General features: G+C 37.4%; 1 protein-coding gene and 1 long non-coding RNA gene across 3 annotated transcripts in view; one reads left to right on the forward strand and one right to left on the reverse strand.

Moving 5' to 3' along the window:
* The window catches only part of si:ch73-140j24.4 (putative leucine-rich repeat-containing protein DDB_G0290503), a 34,784-nt gene extending 9,706 nt beyond the window's left edge, over positions 1–25,078 (forward strand). Inside the window, exons 4-9 of the mRNA XM_067452240.1 lie at positions 2,827–3,012; positions 15,366–15,620; positions 15,720–15,806; positions 18,212–18,314; positions 18,392–18,436; positions 21,686–25,078. Coding sequence (XP_067308341.1) covers positions 2,827–3,012; positions 15,366–15,620; positions 15,720–15,806; positions 18,212–18,314; positions 18,392–18,436; positions 21,686–24,762 — 3,753 coding nt within the window. The 3' untranslated portion in view covers positions 24,763–25,078. The remainder of the gene's footprint in view (positions 1–2,826; positions 3,013–15,365; positions 15,621–15,719; positions 15,807–18,211; positions 18,315–18,391; positions 18,437–21,685) is intronic.
* Positions 7,379–12,978, reverse strand: LOC137089650 (uncharacterized). 2 transcript variants are annotated; one of them, XR_010907754.1, is made up of 4 exons: positions 12,921–12,978; positions 11,785–11,820; positions 10,936–11,042; positions 7,379–7,496 (listed from the first exon to the last, which is right to left on the reverse strand). It is a non-coding gene; the product is annotated as an uncharacterized lncRNA (long non-coding RNA). The 2 variants fall into 2 exon arrangements; XR_010907753.1 differs by lacking the exon at positions 7,379–7,496 and adding an exon at positions 8,078–8,156.
* Positions 25,079–26,321: the final 1,243 nt, after the last annotated feature.

Raw genomic sequence — 26,321 nt, forward strand, 5'->3', positions numbered from 1 at the left:
ACGACGTTCTAAATCATCGGCAGAGTCATGCTGGCTGGAAGGCCAGCCAAAAGAGCACTGCAGCAGTCCAATCTTGAAATTGTAAGAGCTTGGATGAATAAGATTCAAGTGTACTTAGAAAGGAAGGCAGACTTAATTTTGTTAATGTAATGCAGTTATTACAAGTTTTCTGAAGCTATTTGATTAGGGATTGACCTATTAAACAATTCCTACTTGGGACATCTGGTGGGTCTTTAATAGCATACAAACTGCATTACAGCACAGTCTGTTCACCGGTAAAGTTAGTTATTTAATGCCCTAACCCTAGCCATGGACACTCATCATGAGGTTATTTAAATTAAAACAGAAAGAGCTTATTTATTTATCCATTTAGGGTGTGGTGTGTTCATGATTGTAGATCGGTGTACTCGGTTCTTTTGGTCCAGACTAATATATATATAGTCCAATAAACAATACTTTAAAACAATTCAGAATATATATGAGTGAAAAAAATACAAAGCAAAACTGAGTAAAAACACAACAGGGCCACAAAACAAAAATATATTTTTTGAATATATGTAGAATACTTGGGACCATACTGTAACTACACTGTAAAAAAAAAATGCAGGTCTCGAAAAAAAAAATTCACGGAAATTCAATTTGGCCAACTGAAAAATTTAGAAGTGATCAGTCGCTAGAAAATTTTCAATTTTACAGTGTAATGTAGTTACAGTATGGCATCTAATGTGAGGCAAACTGACCTATGAAGGTTGCCATGTCCAACAGCTGACAAGTTTGTGAGGTCAGCTATTTTATTTATTTATTAACATGAAAATTTAAAGGAAAATGTTTGTAAAACCTAGGTTTAAATATCACCTGCCAAACAGAGCAGCAATTAGCACCCCATTGTGTGGTGGAAACAGAAGTTTTTCATCATATAGCTCAGGTCGGTCAGTTCTAAATTTGTGTCATTTTTTGATTAATTGCTAAGTAAAGGATTAAGCCATAAAACAAATGAACCATTATTTGTATAGTTATTATAGTTATTCACCATAGTATCAATGTTTTTTTTAATGTTGTTATTGACCATTAAGAGGCAGTGTAGACATGGGATAAGTAGCAAGTTTATTGATTAGCTATAACTCTTCTTTGGTTAGGGTCAGTAGATGGGAAGTTTTGACAGTTAACAGATACCTTTGGGTGGAAGTACAGAGAAGGTGGAGCATTTTGGACTTTGTTTAAAGAAGTGTTGACAATAGGACAGTGGGGATGTGTATTTGAATCTTTTTTGTTGAAAATAAATGCAGACACTCTTCAATGTTAATGGGTTCACTCAAATATGAAAATGTGATGTTTATCTGCTTACCCCCAAGGGCATCCAAGATGTAATTGTGTTTGTTTCTTCAGTAGAACACAGTTTAAGATTTTTAACTCCAACCGTTGCACTGTGCCAGTGCATGTCATTGAGGTGTAATTCTATGAGAGTAAAAAAACAAAACATGCACAAACAACTTCAAATTAAACCCTGCGGCTGCGGCTCGACACATTGATGTCTTAAGACACGAAACAAACGGTTTGTGTGAGAAACCAAACAGCATTTGTGTAATTTTTTTTACCTCAAATACAACACTATGTCCAACAGCCGCGAGCGCGCCATCACCTCCGTTGGATGAGGTCAAATTACAGGAGATGGTATACGATACACACAAGACATTACTTCCGCCGCTTGTATCCCATTGAGATACGCCATATTATGTATTTTGACATCACCCAGTGGAAGTGATGGTGCGCAGTGATGGCTGTTGTGCATAGTGTTGTATTTGAGGAAAAAAAAATTGTATACATACTATTCAGTTTCTCACACAAACCGATCGTTTGTGTCGCCACAAAACGCAGGGTTTAATTTGAATTTGTTTGTGCATGTTTTGTTTTTTTTACTCTCATGGAATTAAACCCCATTGACATGCATTATACAACTGCCACAGTGCAACGAAATTTTCATTTGTGTTCTACTGAAGAAACAAGCACACCTAGCAGATACACTTCAAATTTTCATTTTTAGGTGAACTATCCCTTTAAGGAGTTTGAATTTACTGACCCAAGTTAATTACTTGCTCATACTGCACTCCCACGTCACCGCTGGCTTTATTGAGAAGTCATTACACATAGTTTTGAAATGATGGTAACCTACTAGAAATACTGTAGTATCCATTTAATAAGCATGTTTGTGATTGCTATGGTTTTACTACAAATACCATGTTAAAACTATGGTAAAAGGGATAGTTCGCCCAAAAATGAAAATGATTCCATGATTTACTCACCCTCAAGCCATCATAGGTGTATATGACATTCTTCTTTCAGACGAATACAATCAGAGTTATAGTAAAAAATATCCTAGCTTTTTTTAATTCCAAGCTTAATCTAAGCAGTCAATTGCAGGGCAAAATTTAAAACCCAAAAAAGTGAATATTGGCCTGCCATTCACTGCCATTATAAAGCTTGTAAGTTCCAGGACTTGGATGACTTCAGGCTAAGTAAATTACGGGATCATTTTTGGGTGACCTATCCATTTAAGTACTGTTAATATTTATAGGTTAGGGTTGGGGTTTGTTGTGGAGTTTCGGTTGTATTTGAAATACAGTATTTCCAATACAATTTATACATGTGCAGACAAAACACAATAAACATATTGAAGTGATGGTATGTTAGTATTAAAATTGGGATACAAATACAGTCTACCACTATTTACATCAGGTTTGGGGTACAAAAATAAAAGGATCTCTAAAATGTTAGTCTCTACCATCTGTTTCTGTATTTTACATTGTGTTTCTCTATGTGTGTGTGCAGCTGCAGTCCCTGCAGGAGGAGCAGCAGGAGTTGGAGCAGACAGTACAGCAGTACGATACGGAGCTGTGTGCTGCGGCCGAAGACCTCCTGCAGCTCCAGCGGGAAGTGGCATATGCCAAAGCACATGCAGAAAGCCTGCATGTCCAGATCTCTCCGCTCCAGGACGTATTCGAGGAGATTGTACAGGTCACAATTCAGTCACCATGTTCTTAATCTTTTTCTTTTTGCATATTTTTGGTACCAGTTCAAGTAGACGCCTCACATAATGAATTAAGTGAAATCATGCTTTGGTATACATACATTTATTTAGAGTCTAGCTTTGCTACATCCCTTTACTACATCTAGGGTGTGGTGTGGCCCAATATAAACAGGAACACAGCATATATTTACAATATTGCAAGCACAGTCTTTAGGAGCTGGATGAGAAAACAATCCATAAAAACTTGCTCCCTACAGAAACTAAAATTAATAGAAGAAATGAGGGCTAAAATACAATATTACAAAACTCCCTGAATTGCCAAGACAAAAGAGAAGGTACAAATGACATTTCATTTTTTGAATTAACTTTTTGATTAAGCAAAAGAAATCAAATAATATTGAGAGCAGCCCCTTCAGACACAGCAATCACAGGCTGAGCCCATATGAATGAAATCTAGTGAAGAGATTTGAACCAAACGGAATCAATAATGAACTTATTTCTCCTGAATAATGACTGTTCACTGTTCTTCATCTTTTAAGAGCTGCTTTACAGCAGAACTGAATTATGTTTGCATCAGGGAATCACTATTTTCCTGTCATCGCTGTAAAGCAGATTTTGACGCAATCTGTATTGTATAAAGCTCTATAGAACTAAAGGTGACTTGAGAGAACAATAGGTCAAAACAGCAACATACTAAATATACAGTATATCCATACTTACATACATATTTAAAAATTTCTATATGGCAAATAGTTGTTGTCAGAGTACCAACATTTCAGTCGTTGATATCGATATAAGTGAAATTTCATGATTCGAGATGCCAATTTTTGATAGCAACAAGTAGAATACTATTGAATGCTATTTTATTTGAGGTTCACTTATAATGTTTGTAGTTTAAAAAAAAAAAAGAAATGTGAAAAAGTTCTACACTCTAAAATACTATTAATAAAGTATTTAGAGTGCAGAACTTTTTCACATAGATACAGATGTAGAAATGTTTCGGCTTTTGCCACTGACAGTACATTATCTCCTATTTATAGTTTTCAGTCACGTGACTGTGGCAGATAGCCTAGAAATCTAGACGCACCCTTGCGGCAGCTGTAAACACCAAAATTTTGCCGGGCCAATCACATTGTGTGTAGAGTCAGTGGGCGGGGCCATAATGACGACGGCCGAGTTGTGTTTGCGTGCTTCTAGTAAACACAGAAACTGGTGTACGGCAGTCTTTCGAATCAGCTTTGACCGCAACTCTGGAAGACTTGGAGTTGAGCTTTTCTCTGAGAAAAGAACAAAAAACGGCACTGAAGTCATTCTTAAAAAGGGAAGATGTGTTCGGAGTTTTGCCGACCGGATACAGTGAATGTTTAATCTATCAACAAGCTCTGTTTCACCTTCGTTGCTCTGGTTGGTTGTAGCGCTATCCTATCGCGTGCAGAGGGAGTTTGAAAGACAACCGTTTATCCCGCCCCTCTGATTGAGCCCTGTCAATGGTGAGTTTCCAGACCAAACATCTTGATGTGGGTCTGGCTTGTCAGGCTATGTCGCAGAGCCTTGGAGGCCAAAACCGCCATAGAACCCCATTGAACTGCAGCACAAGCCTGTCAAATTTCCATCTTAAAACAAAAATATATGAACAAGATCCACATTTTGGGCACTTATGATCCATATACAGGACCTGCTGCAGTATTGCAGTATTTCAATCACTAAAAACAGCGGGATGTTTTTAAAACGTTTAACTTGAAAAACACTTTAGGGTGAGTTGCACCAATTAGGATTAAATTAAGCAATGTTTAACACTAATCAAGGATTTGTTGATATGGGTTTTATTTTAAACAGAGTTGTTGCACCACTTAATTTTAAACACAGATTAATTACGCAATAAAACAGTTATAGAGCTGATCAAGCAGCAGACGGAGGGTGAACTGACGCCAGGCTAAAGAATCTGCATTAGTGCAACCCACCCTTAAAGCACCTTAATGTACTATAACAGTGATATTAAAAGATTAGATTACCACTTTGATGATGCATACTATGTACAGGCGAGTAGATGAGCCAAGAATATGGAAGCACATTTTCTTTACAATGGGTTTCGATGGGGAAAACACCTAACGAAAAACCTTGTGTTGCATTATTATTCTGTTTTCATCTGCTTGCCTTTACAAAGTATGCATCATTTATAAGGTGTATGTTGAATTTGGTATTTTAATATCACTGTCTTACTGCATTAATACTGATTACACACCTGGTAAAAATTACTGGTGGGCAATAGAGAAAAGCCTTGTTTTGCTCTCCAGGTGGATGTTCCAATAAGTGTGTGATGACACATGAAAACTATAAATTAATATAGTATTTTAGAGTGCAGACCTTTTTCACATTTTTGTACTGATATTTAGGCCTTAGTGCCTAATTAGCTGGGATAGCGTGGTTTGTTTTGATTAAAAAAATAAAATAAAAATGTTTTAAAAGTCCAAATTTAATAATATATGACTGTTCAAAATTTGACTTGTCCAAAATCAAGTCAAATAATGAAATCTTGAACATCACAAATTGTGCAAAGCTGCTTTTTTAACTACAGTGAACTGAGCTAAATTGGCACTGAGTCTCTAAAACACATTAGGCATAATATCAAAGTTTCAGTAGTCAGTACCAGTGCCAGTAAAATTTCACAAATCAATTTCAATACCACAGCAAAAGCTAGTTTGCTATTGCAACACTGAACTTTTTCAAACAGTTACATAAAATATTTTTTAAATGATTAAAGACTATTTTATGTAACTGTTTGAAATATTAAATAAATTAATAAAAGGTGCACTATGTAAAAAACAAAAATTAAAAAAAAAAAAAACAGTAAAATAACCAAAACCACCAGGCCAGTGTTATATATTTTGTCCCAGCCAACATTTGTACGTGGGGCCCATATGGGTATGAAATGGGCTGAAAAATGGGCCCCATATAGGATTGTCCGCGGGTTCCATAATGGCCCCATGTCAACTGCCCACATAGATTTTATGTTGGATTGCACTCGCCTCTAGGTGGGACCCAAATGGGCAACATGCACAAGACCCATCTTGGTCCCAGCTTTAACCCTGACAACATTTGTATGTGGGGCCCACGTGGGTTTGAAATGGGCTGAAAAATGGGCTCTGTATGGGATTGTCCACGGGTTCCATAATGGCCCCATGTCAACTGCCCACATAGATTTTATGTTGGATTGCACTCGCCTCTAGGTGGGACCCAAATGGGCAACATGCACAAGACCCATCTTGGTCCCAGCTTTAACCCTGACAACATTTGTATGTGGGGCCCAAGTGGGTTTGAAATGGGCTGAAAAATGGGCTCTGTATGGGATTGTCCACGGGTTCCATAATGGCCCCATGTCAACTGCCCACATAGATTTCATATAGGATAGCTCTTGTGAACAGATGGGCCCCAAGTGGGCAACATGTACAAGGTCATCTCTGTCCAGTTTTAAATTATTTGTGAGTACTACAAGGTTACTATATGGGCTGAAATATAGGCTTTAAGTAGGTTTGTCCACGGGTTCCATATTGGCCCTGGCAATTTACTCACATAGGTTTTATGCAGGATTTCACATTGTTTTAGGTGGGGCCCAACTAGAGGTCTAGTAATCTGGATTACATCTAAATGAGTAGCAATACCACACAAAAGAGCATTCATTTTAAAGCATTAGAGCACAGTTGGATTGTAATCTGTTATACCAGAATAAAGGGCTTTGAACAATTTAAAATAAGATAAATGCCTTCCTTATTAAGTCATTTATAGGCAATAGAAGCTTGTTTCTACGGAATAAAAAATAAAAAGGTAATTACAACTTGTTGTCTCACAATTCACAATCACAAAAGAAAAATGTTGAATTGTGAGATTGTGAGAGAAAGTCCCAAATGCCTTTTATTTTTGTATTCCATAGCAAGACAATCTTCCATATTAGAATGAAAAATCTGAAAATAACAAATAGCAAATCTGAATAAGAAAACCACACATAAAATTGCAAACAATTACCATGGCAGAAAGCAGTAGAGAACACAGTGAGAATTAAATAGTTTCAAATTCAAATTTTATTGAACAAAATCATTAAATTTCTTCGTCACAAATAATACAAAAGCTACAAGTTGTACAAGCTTTTTAAAACAAGCAACGTTTAACACTTTTCGTACACCTAAATTTGTAGCCTTGTTTTGGAGCATTCTTGACGCCCTCTGTCCTCCTCGGGCTCTTGCTCCCGTAAACCATTTTGAGAGTGCCCTCTCAGCTTCTTGCTGGTTGATTTTGGATGTCAGGGGGTTGTTCTTAAAGGGATACTTCACTGCTTTTTCATATTAAACTTTGTTTTTCCCTTAACTAAAACGAGTTGATACATACCTCTCTCGTCTCAGTGTGTGCTCTTAATCTCTCTGACGCACGGTGATGATCTGATAGCATTTAGCTTAGCCCACTAAGCCCAGTTCATTCCCTATGGTACCAAACAGAGATCAAGTTAGTACCAAACACCTCCATCTTTTCCCCTATTTAAATACAGTTACATGAATAGTTGAATGATCAAGTATTGTGACAAAATAAAACGATGTAATTCTCTAATCTGATTAAAAAGGAGAACTATAATGCATGGCGGATTAGCACTTCTGAGAGTACTTCGGCTCGACGCAGTAAAAAGTCCCGGCCAAAACATCTTCCCTCACATCTCCCTATTGACAGAAATGAGCGAGTGAGGGGGAGGTGTAAGGGAAGATGTTTCGGCCGGGACTTTTTACTGCGCCGAGCCGAAGTACTCTCAGAAGTGCTATTCCGCCATACATTATAGTTCTCCTTTTTAATCCGCTTAGAAAAGCGCCACGTTTTATTTTGTGTCTCCATACTTGATCGTTCAACTACTCGTGTAACTGTATTTAAATAGGGGAAACGTGGAGGTGTTTGGCACTTCTTGATCTCTGTTTGGTACCATAGTGAATGAACTGGGCTTAAGGAGCTAAGCTAAATGCTATCAGATCATCATCGCGGGTCAGAGAGATTAAGTGCACGCACTGAGACGAGAGAGGTGTGTATCAACTCGTTTAAGTTAAGGGAATAACATAGTTTAATATGAAAAGGCAGTGAAGTATCCCTTTAAGAGCCTCTGCAAAAACAAATACATTTTTAAGATACGTTTAACATGAAGAAATTGACAGAATCTATTAGGTTACTGTTGTACAGTAGATTTAGCTCTATGTAATAATACGTCTCTAATATTAATAATTATGCCTAGATTTTTGCTTATTTTTCACTTGATCTATTTTTTATAAACAATGTTTACTTTTAAACAGCATACAGCCTTTAAATGTTTATGTATTATTTACTTATGATAATCATCATAAATAATAAACTCACTGAATGTAATTAAATAAATAAAAAATTGTTTAATAAAATAAAAACATTTAGCTGTGGTACCAAAATTGGCAGAGTACCATAAAACGTTTTATGGTATTGGTACCGACTACTGGAATTTTGGTACCGTGACATCCCTACAGGCTAATTATTATTATAAATAATTTGACAATTTGACTACAGATCAGTATCAAAATATAATCTGTATGAATCTATTGGTAGGGATGGACATTTTTCCAAAATATTGTATTTGAATATTTGGGCTCATAAAAATCGAATATTCAAATATAATTAAATGTATTATTTACTATGAATTAATTATTTACTATTTAAATGACTATTTTAAGAAAATGCATAATTTTTTTATTCATCAAGTTGTCAGCATTTCTGAACAAACGTATAATTAGTTAATATACACAACAAGCTAACGTTATATCAAGGTTTTCATTCAGTTCAAAACATTAAACAATATGTGTAAACAAAGCATAAAGGCAGCGCCCGCTGACAGACATGAGACACAATAACGGTGTGAAGTTTTTTAACACCACTTTGTGTTTTCTGTTCTTAAACCCTTGACAAAACTTAAAGGAAGCATTTGTCTCAAGATCATTTTGCTATTATATACGTTATCTCACTCTCACTCTGTGAACATCTGCGATTACCTGCACTCATGAATGCAGTGATGGCTGTCTTTCCTAATTTGACTGATAATTTCTCATTGTGGTTGTGATAATATGATAACTCAGTTTTATTAATGTGTTTTATCAAAATTAAGTCTTTGTAACATTTTGTAAGATTTTCAATTTTCATCTAATTAATTCCTCATCGTGAGACAGACAATAAGCGCGTTTCCATTACTCTTCAAATTGCGCAAATTGAAATTGCGAATTGAAAATACGCCCAATGGAAACGCGGCAATTTCGCAAAAACTCCCATATATCGCAAAAAAGTTTTTACGCTCTCATGAGGTGGTTTTTCAGGCGATTCGAAAAAGGACATTTTCGCAAAACTGCAATGGAAACGTTTTTTTCGCATTTACATGTCACCTGTTGCGGTGACGCATTGCTGCAACATAGGGCCTATATATTATATTTTCCACTCAATTGTGTCGTAATAACAAGATAATGAAGTTAACAGGACATATATTTTCTCCTAATAAGGACTACAGGCCATATATACTGTAATTAAGACATATATTCAAGAAATGTATTAAAGCAGAAAGAGTCAGCCTGTATTTTCAGCCTTACTCAAAGGCAGAGGAAACTGGCCAGTTACGCACGTCAATCCATTCCAGACGATCTTAGTTTGCTTCTTATCTAATAAACAGGCATTTAATTGATGAAACATCGATCAAAATAAAAATACAATTTATACAAAACTAAATGTATTTTTTTAAGAAAGACTTTCTAGAAAATAAAACTCGAAGTGATCAAAATCATGTGACTCTCCAGGTCTCAAACATATTGCGATTCTTACTCATGCTGCTCACTTTTCATAACCAACATATACATTAAAATAATAATATTACAGGCTAATGTTTAGGCCTAAACGCAGCCTATTTAGTTTCGTAGTTAGGCTGTTTTCTTTAACCCACGGCCGATAAAAGCGCCGACGTTCTCAGTTTTCCTTCTTCCTTTAAGAGAGATGAAACAATTTACAATACTCTTGTCATTTTTAGCTATACAGATGAGTTCAAGACATAATTATATACTATAAACTGTCTATTTTTATTTGTGGACTCGGGGAACTAATTATTTTGCATGCACTCACTCCAAACGCGGTCTCCATTTCAAAAAAATTATTTTGTTTATTAAATGCCAATTTTTTCTTTTCCAAAGCATTTCTAAATTCAGTTCAAATGCCAATCAAACCAAATATCTAGCCAAAATAACGAAAGTGGTGAAAATAAAAATAAAACATTTGAGTTAACATGCAAATTCAAACATTTCGCTCTTCTCTATGCGTCAACCTGCCGCGCTTAAAAGGCGATAATTCTTTACAGATGATGGTTCGGTTTGGAGAGAAGACGAGATGGAGTTCTTTATTAAACTCATAAAAGACAATATAGGATTACAGTAATACTGGATTCTAAACACAGAAATGCTACATTATCATGAAGACCTTGAAGCAGATCTGACACACACACACACACACACACACACACACCTCATATCCGTGCCGCTTAAGTAACCTAAGGGGCTTTCCTTGCCATTAATGCTTGGATAACACATATGTCTCCTTCCAATAAAAATAATGGCTAGTGTGATGGATGGGATGTACAAACCTACCAAGTGCCATCATTTTGGACTGACCTATCGCGAGAGGAAAGTAATATGTTTTAGTCGCATAACTGCAGCTATGGAAACGCTGTCATTTCGCAACAGTTTTTTATCGACATTTAAGAAATATCGCAAAAGTTTTTCGCAAATCTGCAATGGAAACGCAGCTAATGACATTATGTGATTAAATACACTCAACTTATTAAAGGGATAGTTCACTTTGAAATTCATTTTTGATATGTTTTAGCTTACCTCATGGGCATCTGAGATGTAGGAGTCCCCAGTAGTTTCAATTTTGATCATTTTAGGTCAAACCGTTCTACTCTGTGCCTCACATAATGCAGGTCTATGGTCACCACCTCAAAGAGCAGACACAGAGAAGTCCAAATTAAAGAATTCCCCATCGGAAGTACACACTGATGGCCTAAGACACGAAACGAGCGGTTTGTGTGAGAAAACCAACTGTATTTATATCGTTTTTACCTCTTGTACACCACAGGAAACACGCACGCGCGCCCTCGGATCAGTCGGACGTAGTGGTGTAGAGGTAAAAACGATATAAATACTGATGCCTATCATCGTAACAACTAATCACTGCAGACCTAAACTCCAGCAGATAAAGTGTAAAAACGATTGGCAGCGCTGGCAGACTGATCCAAACGCCATGAAAAAAAAAACTATTGTAAATATTATGTACATTTAGAAATTCTTAATATTATATTTAGAAAATGAAATGGGGACAATAGTCTGGAAACACAATATTTTTCATATTATTTTTAATATCAAATTCCATACTTTTCCAAACCCTGTAGAAACCCTGTTACTTTCTCTGGACAAACGGTGTATCATTAGAAAGATTAAAGACTCCAGCTTTGATATTTAAGTACTGTTTGCAAGGCTTGAAATAGGCCCAGAAATTTAATCTGTGTGACCACAAAATATATTTGGGAGCACTTCTGTGAACACTTTGAGATATGTTTTCATTTCTCTACAAAACGTTCGTTAATTACTAAACGGTATGTGACCGTTGTGAGCTGATCCACCGTTCTACCAATTAGCAAAACTCTCTATATGGTAAAATAATAAATTAAAATTGCTTACATGGTATATTGAAGAACACTCACCACTATTCAGGATCTGAAAAAAAAAATCCAGATAAGTATGTGCATATAATAGTGCTCATAGTAGAAAAGAACTCTTGCCACCTTCAGTGTGGTAAAATATGCAATACGCATTTATGCCCCTCAAAAAACTCAAAACAATTCTGCATGAGGTGAATTTTTAATCTTTAATTAATTTACTTAAATTAGGATTATACACAAGCATTTGTCCCATTTTTAACTGTAAATTAACTCTTTTTAATTTCATATGACAAGATTATTATGTAGCCTATGATCATAAAGTATTAAACATTATTTATAATTTTACACATGACTTATTCAAAGCCGTAACCAGGTCAAACAGAACAGTGAACAGAATTCTAGGTCTAATTATTGTTGGGAAATAATCTATTTGGGAATATTTGCAAACAATATTTGGACCATTTGCATCAAATATATTAACTTATTAGTCCCGAGATTCTTAGCATGAGTGATTAAATACGAAGATCGGCTTTAAACATATGAATTATCTGGTGGTAGAATTTTAGTAAACCATCTTAAAGGTTCCATCTTTTAATCCACTCTCATATAGTTTTTGTTCTTCTTCTTTAAAATTTGAAAGATTACATCAAAGATGTTCATCAATGATTGTATAATAAGAACTTGGACACGTTGCATTTTGTGTCTAAAAATATAATAGGTTTGAGGCTCTGATAATGTAAAGAATAATATATAATACTAATATTTGTCCACCGCGACTTTTTTTTGAACTGCAGTTTGCCTTCATGTATAGCATTACTTACACATGAGCAAAAAGGGTAACGTTAACGTTAAAAACAAAAGAAGAAGCGCGGGTTTACGAGGCGTTATTGACAGATAGCTTTGGAAACAAAGACATTAAAATGCATGAGCTCGTAATCACGAATTTAACGTTAGTGTTTTGTTTTTTTAAAATCAAATTTCCGATAGCACGTGAAGGCAGTGGACGTTAGGCATTGGTGTGTAAAAAAGGGGATTGATGCGGGACTCATTTGACATGGTTATGATCCCGTATTTTATCCGTTATGGAATGATATACAGTCCATTAAAAAAACTTTTACATCATCGAAGCATATAATCAAAATATATGTTACTCACCGTCCACAGATCAGGCAGCTCGCTGCGGCGCACTCTTCTCTAGAAAAAGACCGCCAAGTGGTTGCAAAATGGCGCAATAGCTTACGTATGACTATTTTTTTAAATAATGCTTTTATCAAACATCATATTTATAGTATTTTAGAAGGTTGTACATTATACATTTTTATTGAATGCTACAGAACAAATTAATTTACCTTTTTCACAGACGTGATGACGCTTTTCTATACAGTCTATCTATGGTTTTAACGTTTTGTGTATATATATATATATATATATATATATATATATATATATATATATATATATATATATATATATATATATATAAAACATGAACTAGATTCAAAAGTTTGATGACAAACTTTAAGTTGGCTTGGGAGAGAGTTGATCGGAGTGTTTGAAAAGGTTTGAAATAGTTTAATAAGTTTAAAGTTTAAAATAGGTTTAAAGTTTGAAATAGTTTGATTAGGCCAGATAGATAGATAGATAGATAGATAGATAGATAGATAGATAGATAGATAGATAGATAGATAGATAGATAGATAGATAGATAGATAGATAGATAGATAGATAGATAGATAGATAGATAGATAGATAGATAGATAGATAGATGGATAAAAAGGTTCTATCTGCGCTATGTAGTTGGAACCCCTAAAAAGTTCACTGCTAAAAAGGCTTTTCTTACTTAGTATTTTTGTCTTGTTTCTAGTCCAAACATCTAAAAATTCTTAAAACAAGAAGTATTTACTACAAGCAAAAGTAATTGTCTTATTTTGGGGGAAAATAACTCAAAATTAAGAGAGTTTTTGCTAAGATAAAAGAAAATGCTTTTTTTTCTTTGATAAGAAATGCTTTTTTTTGCAGTGTTTTATATAAGTTCCAAAAGGGTTCTTTCTGGTCATTATAGAACCCTTTTAGCATAAAAGGGTCTTTGGAGTATACTCAACTATTCTATAACCTTAAGGGTTCCAAATACGTAGTGCTGATAGAACCTTTTATTCTAAGACATTGGGACTGATTGTGTTTGCCCATGTCTGACCCATATGGTTTGCTCAAACTGGCCCCATTTGTATTACCCCAACTAGAACCCATATAGAGGTTACCTATGTGGGTACTACGTTGGGTCTATGTAGGCAGCCTATATGGGACTGATTGTGTTTGCCCATATCTGACCCATATGGTTTGCCCAAACTGGTCCCATTTGTATTTCCCCAACTAGAACCCATATAGAGGTTACCTATGTGGGTTCTATGTTGGGTCTATGTAGGCAGCCTATATGGGACTGATTGTGTTTGCCCATATCTGACCCATATGGTTTGCTCAAACTGGCCCCATTTGTATTTCCCCAATTAGAACCCATATATAGAGGTTACCTATGCAGGTACTACGTTGGGTCTATGTAGGCAGCCTATATGGGACTGATTGTGTTTGCCCATGTCTGACCCATATGGTTTGCTCAAACTGGCCCCATTTGTATTACCCCAACTAGAACCCATATAGATGTTACCTATGTTGGTACTACCTTGGGTCTATGTAGGCAGCCTATATGGGACTGATTGTGTTTGCCCATGTCTGACCCATATGGTTTGCCCAAACTGGCCCCATTTGTATTTCCCCAATTAGAACCCATATAGAGGTTACCTATGCAGGTGCTACGTTGGGCCCATGTAGGCAGCCTATATGGGACTGATTGTGTTTGCCCATATCTGACCTATTTGGTAAACCCATATGGGGCCCATTTGTATTTCCCTAATTAGAACCCATATAGAGGTTACCTATGCAGGTGCTACGTTGGGCCCATGTAGGCAGCCTATATGGGACTGATTGTGTTTGCCCATATCTGACCTATTTGTTAAACCCATATGGGGCCCATTTGTGTTGCCCATTTTGAGCCTGTGCGCTCATTTCCCATTAGTGACCCGACTAGGACCCATATAGGTAGCCCACCTGTTTTCTCCCATATGGGACCGACTTAGCTGACCCAAGTTGGCCCCAGAAAGGATGCCCGTTTTGGGACCATGCCCACTTGGTTCCCATGTAGCCCAAGCATAACCCATGTGGGGCCCACATATGCATGTTGGCTGGGGTTCAGTTGAGTAGGCCTAATTACAATTTCCCAAATGTTTCCAACTTTTTGTAAATCATTGACCTGGTTAAAACCACTCTCAATAGTAACCGAGTTATGGTCTGGCAAAGCTTCACAGACAAATCATAAAAACAAGTCAAATAAAATAAAATGTATGGTTTTGCAATATCAATACATGGAGGCAATTACTCAAACAAAAATGAGAAAAATGAAAATTAGACCACTTGCGATGGATTGACTTTATTGCTCATGATTCTCCTTGTGCAATCTCTTATTTGTTTACACTGTATACATTTATTGTGATGTTGTTGTTTTTTTTATTTATTTTCCATTTTTACTTTACTTGTTTTGTTGAATAGGTTAAAAAGAAGCTGGGTGAGCTGGTTGCTGGCCTCATAGCAGGTGAAAGTATAATGACTGAGATGACAGAAGATGCTCATTGTGAGATTTTGGACCAAGAGTTGGTAGAAAAAGCGGATGTTGTAGAAAGCGAGTGCGATCAAGTCTACTGTGAGAAGATCATGTCCAAACAGGAAGGAGAGGAAGTGGATTATGTTGAGCAGGACAACACTGCAGAGGAGCTTGATAAACTGCAATATTCCACAGAGAACTTGGTATGCATTCACATGCAACCATTAGCATTCATATGAATTTGTAATGTGCTCCTGATTATTTATAAGTTTGTTAAACCCATGATCTGTTATTAATTACAGAAGAGCAGTGGTTCGTCGTCTTTCACTGAGATCACATTGACGGAGGTCAAAGAGGAAGATGTTATGTTCATATCAACCACTCCACAGGTATGGCATACTTACACTGTGTTACTGAGCTTTTACCTGTTGTTTTGCATTTTTGTGGGATGCTGTCATGTTTGCCCTATAATTTAATCTAGCTCATATTCAGATCCGTTGATTGGCTTAAAAGTTAATTTCTTGTTTAATTGTTTCAAACTGTAATCTGCATTCACACAATGTAAGTCATTTTTATTTGTATGGCAACTTTCTAGAGCAAACTTCACAAAGTATACTTCCAAATGTAAAACAAGACAAAAGATAAGAGTGACAGACAATCAGATAAAATAAAATAAAATGGACAAAAGCAAGCTTAAAGGTGCAAAGTATAAATGTGTCGTATATTTTCAGTAAAAGTGAGGGAGTTAGTGAGAGAGTCGCCTGTCAATTGCGTCATATCTGCGTTACCCTCGGATTCTGGTTTTATTTGGCGGAAATGCTTTACTCTTAATGCAGTGTGCATTGCAACAAGTGTCACAGCAGCCGCTGAGCGAACACACAGAGTAACGGCATAACATCATTTTAAACACACTTAAATGTATCTAATTAGATAAACAGAGCTGTGTTATCTCATACTAGTGAAAGATTTCCCGTCCCGCCATAATAAAAGTCCCAGTGCTCGCCGGGAGTGTGTTGCTCAACAATCGCTCCAGTGGCCTTGCTCAGCTCCACAACACTCTGTCCTGCTCTGCTTCATACTACTGTAACGTTAATAATCATGGGCTTGAGCCCCTGCCCCTTTGAAAGTGAAAGTGCCCTTTTTGATCGCAGCACAGTGTCCCCGCGAATGCTATTTCCGACCTTGAACGAGCGCGATTTCTACTGAGGGGGACCCAATTCTTCTGTAATTGTTACTCTAACATCAGGAGTTTGGCGAAACAGTCATGCATTTAAGGGTTAACGTCACAAAAAATAGCATGTCCTAGCAAAACCTACTATGCCTGTAGGTTTGATTAATTCATTTTGACGGTTCAATAAGCAGTCTGGACATCCATTGGCTCATTCTGCTCAAGAACCAAAAAAGCACCACTTGCACGTAACGCACGTATCGCGCAAGACGCTCAAATGACGCTTGAATGTATGCTACGATGGCTTTGCATCTTGTCATCAACCCAGAAAGAAAAGTTAGATATAGTTCGATTTCTTAAATTAGCTCAATGGTTACTCATGCTCAGATGTCTGAAGCATAGCCTGAAGCCCAATTAACTGGCTGATGGAGCTAAAGCACCACTCATAAGGAGCTGCATCATAACACCCTTATAAACTTGCGCTTGACGCCATCACATTCAAATCATTATGCACTAACAGGCTATTCACATGAAAAGCTCCAGATAAAGCCAGGTTATAAAACCTAACAAAAGTATTCAGAGAGAAGCAACCAGCCCAACAGTGGCGCCCAACCTAGGGTAGAGGTGTATGTTATTATCACTTTTGGTCTAAAATAAATACCTCACATCTGAAACTGAGGTCTCTTCCAGAGCTGTAAGATCTGACAGCATGTCTGCATCCCTCTGACCGAACGCCGAGGGCACAATAAAGGCAAGCTCAACCCTGACTGGGATCACTTCCACAGCTAAAAGATTCTAATCAACCTTGACACCCAGGAAATAAGTCTGTTGCTGTGGCACATTCTTGTCCAAGTTCATTTGTCACAGCTCTTGTCCCAGTGCCACCCTAAGGCTTTTAAATGCTTGAGTACAATATCCTACTGCTGTGCTGCCAGACTTTCTGAGTGGGCAAAACCATTTGTCTGGCTATCCAGACCAAGCTCAATTTAAGATGTAACATTGGTCTGGGGAGTCTGCTCAGTATTTTCTACTGCACAAGAGGCATGATCAACGAGCATAATTCAAATGACTCTGTATGCAATTGGAAAGTCCTTCAACCAATCAATCCACAAGAGGCGTGACCAACGAGCAACAACCCATCGCTTTTCTATCCATCATCATGTTAAACCCACCAATAGCAGGCCAGGTGGATAAACCAGTCTGTGATTGGTTCCTGCAAAAGTGCCACAGAAGCAGTAGAAATTAATATACAGGTTCAAATCAATTCGCCGGCACATCAGGCTGGGTTTACCCAGTCTACAAAACCAGACAATCGTTGAGATAATTCAGTATGCAAATGACGGCCTCCAAACCATTGGGGGGCCAAATGTTACACAGTAGGCCTTCACAGGAAAGCTTGTTCACTGGTATCCTGCAGCGTTGTCATTTGCAACTGCTAGCAGTGCACACTGTGAAATACAAATATAACTAGTTATTTATTTTTTGGCTTTGGAATGCCATTGACCAAGCGGAGATGACATTATTCACAACCACTATGCTCAGATTAAGGAAAGTGTAAAAACAGCAAGCAACTATAAAATCCACACTTTTGGTACTGGACTCTCAATGGTTTCTCTCTTCAAACAGTCTGACTCTTCTGATATGGAGAAGGAAGACTTTGAGATTATTCAAGCCAGTCAAGCAACAAACAGACAGTTTGACTTCTTCCATCCAAACCCCTTCACTGATGGTGAGTGATTGTTATGGCATGATTGTGTTTGGATTGTACATTTAGATCTGTAATTCACCCTTAAACATATTTTCCAGGTGATGTATTTGGAGAAGACCATTTTCCAAAGGTTGACATTACAGGTTTGAAACTTTCTGTTTAAAACCTTACCCTATTTTTACTGTGATAATAGTTTGCATTTTTTTCAAACTGCAAAATGGCTAAAATGCATTGGTTTTATCTTATTTAAAGCTATTTTCCATTGATACCAACTACCAATACAAGTATGGAATAATTTTACACAGTATATACTTAATTACAAACATTTTTGCAACCAGAACAGTATTTATCAGGTAATAAAAAATAAGGACCTCAACTAGGATGAGAGCATTAGACTAAGACACACAAATTTACACAATTTCTAATAAAAAAAGAGTGACAATGTAGGTTATGTAAAATAATCAAGTTCATTATACCAGATATATCACTACAATAATTGGGCTTTTCACACTGCTTAACCATGAGTTATCGTCTTTTTGGAAGAAAAAACAACAAAAAACAAACATTTTACACTTTTTTTGAAAGGGGGTTGGCACTGTTACGAAATGGCTCTGGCTCCAGAGCAGTATTAACACCACTTTTTATGGCCCCAAAATGTATTTAAACCAAACTCTGTACATAAGAGTCCAAATGATGAGCAAGAGTGAGACAATCCGTTATTCCGGGTTGCAGGTTGCTTGCTGTTTTGTCCATGAGACTGACACTGCTAATATGCAAATAAAAATGTTAACCCAGGGGTTTACGAATGTACCAGGCAAAACTTTGAAACCATGTGAAACCAGAATTCCCAGAATTAATTGCTAACCCAGGGAAACGACTGAATTGTGTAAAACATGGATAAGGTTAATCCAGAATTCTGTTAACCCATGATTTAAGAAAAACCCAAGATTAAGTGTGAAAAGCCCAAATTCTACACAGGCATTTATACACAAGAGCAAGTTTGATTTCCACCTTTGTTTGCTTTGTAGAATAGAATTCAACATAGAAATCACAGCTCCTTATTGAAAATGTGGCTTGTTGCTAGAAAAGTTGCTCTCAGGGCTGGCGTTTGCTATAGGCAAGCTAGGCGGTTGCCTAGGGCGACAATTGTGTTCCCCCCTCTAGTGCTGCCCATTACTTCCCGTTAAGCATAGAATGGGAACAAGCGAAATACAGCATAATGTTTATTAAACATGATCATCATGGGGCGTTAACTTACCACTTTACTTATCAACCTGATTATTAGATTGAATTGATGGTGATTATTAATTATCGGTTCAGGCGTTAGGTCAGGCAAGTGCTAATCCCTTGCGCGTTCATCAAAAATGAGGCGTCTAAACCCGCAGATGCACAGGGACGAAAAAAGAGAAAGGAAGAAGATTAAAAGAAAGCCCAGTATAGACGTTAGTCTTCTTATCTTAGTCAATAGGTTGTCAAACAAAATAAATGTACTTAGTATTATCAATATTATCAACTAATTGTCAGGGATCAGGAAGTGGAGGACCCAGATGCAGAGTGAATCAACAAGGACAGTTTATTAATAAGACAGAACAACAAGACACAAGAGGGTAGTGGATGAGTGACAGTCCAAACACCAGGGCAGGGGACAGACACCACGACGACAGGTAGGGGAGGATGACCACTGAGACCAATCCAGGTAGCCAATGAACTAGACGACAGCTTGTGAGGCAACACCAGGCAGGGCGATGGTGGACCAATCCAGGCAGGAACCTGAGGCTTGATGTTCTCACAGAAGCAGGAGTCTTGACTGACAGGCAGTGGAGACAGCGGCCAGGGAAAAACACTGGACAGAAAACAACAAAGGACACACACACGACAAGACTCTAGACAAGACAACAAGAAACAGACAAACTAAGAACTATGACTAAATTAAGCAAAAACTTAAAATAATAACTGGAGCTAGAAAACATGAAAAAATAAATAAAACAAATCAATCTCTATAAAAAGACTGAACTAAAAAATAAGTGGAAAACAGGAAAAATAAAAAAGCTAAGCTATCAAAACCAAGATAACTAAACAATAAGGCTAGAAGAAAAATACCAAAATAAAACCTGGAGAAAGCGAGCAAAATAAAGACAGAAACTTCACTAGACTCAAAAACTCAGGAACAAAGAAAAAACTGAAAATAAATACAAAGCTAGAAAAACAGGAGACACTAAAACTAGAAAAGGCCAGACTAGGCTAGACAAGGAGCTAGAGACATGTACGCACAAGCAAACGCTCACAAACATACACAACGAACCAGCAAAGACATGAGGGAAGGTAGCACAATATAAAGGGAGCAGAGCACATGAGGAACAGGTGAGCACAATTAGTGAAACGAGGACTAGACCAGACTAAACAAGGGGGCGTGGTAACAGCAAACAAGGAGGCAGGACAAGAGGAACACATGACAAACACAGAGAGAGACAGATCCAAGCACTAAGACACAACACAAACATAGAAACATTAAACAAAGACAAAACAGACAGAGCTGCCAGGGCAGAACCCTGACACTAATATTAATTTGATTAATATTAATAATATTGTGACTAAGCTATCACTTGCTAGTTTTCTGTGTATTACTACGTATTGCAAACATCAAGGGGACAACTTCAGGGACAATAATCTACAATAACCTACATAGATGTCATTTAAATTTCAAAAGTCCAGTACATTATAAATGTGGATAAGGTATTCATGCTAGTTATGAAAAGTACAAATGCTCTCTACATGGGCGTCAGAAGCAAATAAAATTGGGGGCTCTCTGTTTTTTTGTTTGTTTGTTTTTTATAACTGGAGTAATGATAGATGCCATATTATTTACATTAAACACAAATATACTGCCGTTTACTTAAAGATTGATTGGGCCAGACAAATTTACGGAATTTGCCAAATTCTCTACCGTGGCTGTAGTGTAGGGGTAAGACGCATGTCATTAAGTTTTGACACAAATCGATCAGAGATTCGAATCCGCTTTTTGCCACACTCGCTCTACTCCCTTTTCCCATTACATATCAGATCGGAAAAGCATTTATTTTCAATAAAAATGGAGAAAATATTAGAAAAGCGGAAATAAAGCATCTAAAATCTGTTTAATAATAAGTGCTTCTCAGTTAGGGGTAGGTAAACAGACATGTGCTGAATTATAGACAATAAAAGTGAGTGTGTGTGGGGGGGGGGGGGGGTGCACTCACTTTTATCGTGAGCTACTCCATCTCCATCTCGCCTAGGGCAACCAAAGAGCTAGAGCCGGCCCTGGTTGCACTGCTTTGAAAATTCACTAATTACAGAGAACAAGTGAGAATCAATCCATTCTAAGACAGTTACTAATATGGTGCTGTTTTTCTCAGAGCAATTACCAAGGGACCCATTTAAAGGCACAGACCCTTTTGCCACTGACACTCTCCTGGTCAACATGTCAGAGGATACGCAATGTGAAGATGATTTCATCACTGCAGAGAACAGTCTTCCAGACACAGTGCACTACCCTCTCCAGTCTGCTGGAAAAGACTATGGTACCTTTAATAATCCTATCAACAGGCCACTAGGGGATTTCAAACAGTCCACTGAAGAGCTTGATTGTGTGTCGGTGCCCAATGAAAGTAGGAGTCTCGAATATTGCCGTTACGCCAGTTCTGGTGTACAAATAAACGCCACACAAGACCAAAATCATGATGCTGAACAACCAGAGGTATCAAAAGAAGCTCAGTTCAATGAAGAATATGTCCATGAATCTGGTTCTAGTCACAGTTCTACAGTGTTCAATTCTTTCGATGCCGATTCCAGTATATTTGCTGAAGCTGAAGAGGAAGAGGACAGGGTTGAAGTTCAAGATGGATCCAGCTTTACTAAAAGAGCTAACTCGCTGTGTGGTCTACAGAGAATCATTGCAGGGTCCTATACTGGGTTCCCTCTAAGTCCATGTGACCCTGAGCCACTCCCAGGTATAAGTGATATTAATAAGATTTTTGAACATCATATGACACAAGAACATCAAAATGCTGTAAATGACAAAGATTGTTGCCATTCTCAACTTGGAAATAATGAGAGTTTCTCCAATGATCATAGTTCAGGTCCTCCATGTGAACAGTTGCATGATATAAATAGTAATGCTTCTACTTTCCCTTCCATTTGTGCTTCTCAACCCTCTGCTTTAGATGTAAATGACTACAAATATGGAGATATGTTCTTTTTCACTGTAAGATTAGATCCTGGTAGCCCTGAACTACATAATCATAGTTCAGTTTGTCCTGAGCCCAATGAAATAAAGAAAGATGACTCCAACGACCAGTTGCCTTGGAAGGATACTGGGTTGAGCCCTGAATTCAAAGATATAGATGAATTTGAATGCTGCAGTCCAAAGCCTGAAGACACAGAACAACACAGCCAGATCAGCAATGACCAGAACAATTATGAGAAAGTTGAGCAGGAGATCATGGCAAACAGTGATCCTTCTAAATGTAATGAAATATTAGCGTTTGATCATGAGAAGGCAGATTTACATATTCCATGTCTTATTTTTGAGGATACAGATGCTTACCAAAGTCAGCATAATTCAGATATAGATGAATTTGAATACTGCAGTCCAAAGCCTGAAGATACAGATCAACACAACCAGATCAGCAATGACCAGAACAATTATAACGAAGTTGAGCAGGAGATCACGGCAAACAGTGACCCTTCTACATGTAATGAAATATTAGTGTTTGATCATGAGAAGGCAGATTTACATATTCCATGTCTTATATTTGAGGATTCAGATTCCTACCAAAGTCAGCATAATTCAGATATTGATGAATTTGAATGTTGCAGTCCAAAGCCTGAAGATACATATCAACACAGCCAGATAAGCAATGACCAGAACAATTATGAGAAAGTTGAGCAGGAGATCACAGCAAACAGTGACCCTTCTAAATTTAATGAAATAATAGCGTCTGATTCTGAGAAGGTGGATTTACAAATTCCATGTCTTACATTTGAGGATTCAGATGCTTACCAAAGTCCACATAATTCAGATATTGATGAATTTGAATGCTGCAGTCCAAATCCTGAAGACACAGAGCAAAACAGCCAGAACAGCAATGACCAGAACAATTATGAGAAAGTTGAGCAGGAGATCACGACCAACAGTGACCCTTCTAAATGTAATGAAATATTAGGGTTTGATTCTGAGAGGGCGGATTTACATATTCCATGTCTTACATTTGAGGATTCAGATGCTTACCAAAGTCTGAATAATTCAGAGTGGAATGACCAATGGAAGGCAAATCCCGCAGCTAAGCATTTTCCTGATTCATCAATCCTGGATACAAAAAGTAGTGCACCAAATTCTACAGTTCAAGACCCATTTTGTCTTCTCAGTAAGACAGATGAATCAACTGCTGACCAGGTTTATGTCTGTGAGCAACTCATCCCTGAAACCAGTATTTCACAACAGCACAAACTTTCTAGCTCTGAAACCTTGGCCATGAGTAAATTTGAACTCCAGTATTTTGACCCTTTCAGTCCCATACCTGCTGAGCCAGTCGATTGTGGATCTGAATTAGAAGAAATGAACACTGTTGTTCATGAAGCTCCGAGACTAGATTCTGGTTATCATGAAGTTGATACTCCTACCCCTTTTAGTCCAGAACCTGCTTACAAAAGCAAATATAGCATTGAACTTCAAGGCCAAGGTTCGGAAACCAGGCAGAGTGACTCTGAAATCCATGCCCCTGATCCATTCAGTCCCGAATCAGTTGATACAGGGATCTTTGACTCAGAAACTGAAAACTGTGAGTCTGGAAATATGATTACTAAGTGTCACTTCTTCAGTCCTCAACAAGTTTACACAGATTTAAATAATCCAGAGGACAAGCAGATATCTTTCATCAATACTGTGTCCTGTGATATGCTAAGTGATCATCTCAGTGGATCCGAACTTGATGATTGTTACCTCTTTGGTTCTTTCCCATCTAATGAAGAGAGCTATGCTTGTAGTAGTGAAGAAAATGGAATCACTGGGTCCATCCAAGATGGATCCAATGTTTCTGGAGAATCAAAACCTAGATCCATGGTGTCAAATGCTAGTAATTCTAATCAAGTAATCCACAGCGGTTCTCTGTGGAGTGCCTCTGAAATGAGCCTTCCCAACGCTGAGGTCTTTGACCCAATGAAAAACATTTTTGATTTTAATACAGGTGATGTTGGCTCATTTGCGCCCAACATAAGCCCAGAAGCTGAAGAGGCTACACATTGTGGTGAAAAAGTCATTAAAAAGGTTGACCTTGCTGAAATTGACTATTTCTGTTCTGAGCTCAGTAAAATGGTATCCTCAAGTTCATCTGATTCTGTTCAACAAAGTGTTGCTGAGATGTTATTTGGCTCGGATCCGGACACCACAAGCTTTTACCCCTGGGATTTTGAAAAGCAGCAACACAGTTGTTAGTTTTCACTCACCATGTGCTTTAATCAATGTAAGTAAATCACAGTTGCATTTACATATGACTGTATCATTGTTATATCCAGTCAGCCCATAAAAAAATGTGTAAACGTGTTTGTAAATGTGAAAATGTCTAAACTTGGACTGCAAATTGACAGTCAACCTCATGTGTCTCACTTTTGTAGCTACATTTCTAGTTTCTGTTTACTTACAGTAAGTAGTGTTTCCATTATATTATTTATTTATTTGTTTATTTTCAAATGCCAATTATAACCAAATACTAACTGCTGGTATGTAGCATAATAAATATGTAACATTTTAACTCCTCTGCTGGACATGAATTTCCCGTGGCATGCTTAAATTAAAAAATAAATCTAAAGACAATTTTCAATAATTCACTCATATTTTGATAATGTCCGTTAAGAATATACTTAGTTAGTGCACAACGCTGTCTACTCAACATTTGGAAGAAATAGTATTACAATGCATTGCAAATTTAGAGTATCTTGTATGTGTGTCCAGTAAAATAACATTTATCATCAAAATAATGGTTACACTTTAATTTAAGGTGTCATTGCTACTGTGTAATAATATATTTAAGTACTGAGTAATATTAATGAACATGTACTTATAGGGTAAGGGTGGGATTGGGTTTTGGTTGAGGACTAGTTGCATGTAATTATGCACAATTTACTGTTATTACTATAGTAACTGCATGTAACATATGTAACCATGACACTGTAAAATAAAGTGTTACCAAAATAATTTAGTAAACAGACAGAACAATTTAAATCTGTTGTTTTTTTTGAATGAGAGACAAACCTTAGCCAGTTGTCTTTATAAAGATTTGTTTTCTTGCAAGAAAATTCACAGTCACACAGAACTGAAGGCATAAAAGAAGTCACAATCTCTTATACCCTCATTGTCAAAACAATCCCTCTCAGTAGTTTTCCACACATGGTAAGAGTGATAAACATAGCACACAAGTGGCTCCCCATATGTCCTGGTTTCCTTACACCTGGCCCTTAGAATTAGTTCTACCCGACACCTTTGATCCGGGAGAGCCCTCAAATGAGGTGTCCCCCGACCCCATAGGTCTCCAGAATGTTCTCTGTGTCTTTAAAGTTTTAGAATAGTGTCCTGCATGGCAGAAATGTTAGCTCCTGTATCGATTCAAACACACGTCTAAATAATCAATCTTCTTCATCAGTTATTACAAATTTCCCACCACTCATGCTACACAAACACACGAGTGCCAAAAGTGCCAATCCCTTTTGGCCACAGATGAAGTCAAGTGACAATATGCAGTATGTGACATGTCTATAAAATAGCACCTGAACACAGCGTAAACAGTGTGGGCGCTCATCTGCAGAAACATAAATATGCCTGCTGTGCCTATACCTAGGGATGACAGGAACAAATGTCTTTACATGGGAGCAAGGCCTGCTGGGCCAGCTCTTGAGGGAGCTGACTCCTGTCACTGTGAAAGATTTACAGTGAGGAAGCTCCACTCCCACCTCACTGAAGATGAAAGCTTAGCTTCTGCACCCCGTGGTCTCTGGGTG

Source organism: Pseudorasbora parva, chromosome 9 (assembly GCF_024679245.1).
Source record: "Pseudorasbora parva isolate DD20220531a chromosome 9, ASM2467924v1, whole genome shotgun sequence".
Lineage (NCBI taxonomy): Eukaryota > Metazoa > Chordata > Actinopteri > Cypriniformes > Gobionidae > Pseudorasbora > Pseudorasbora parva.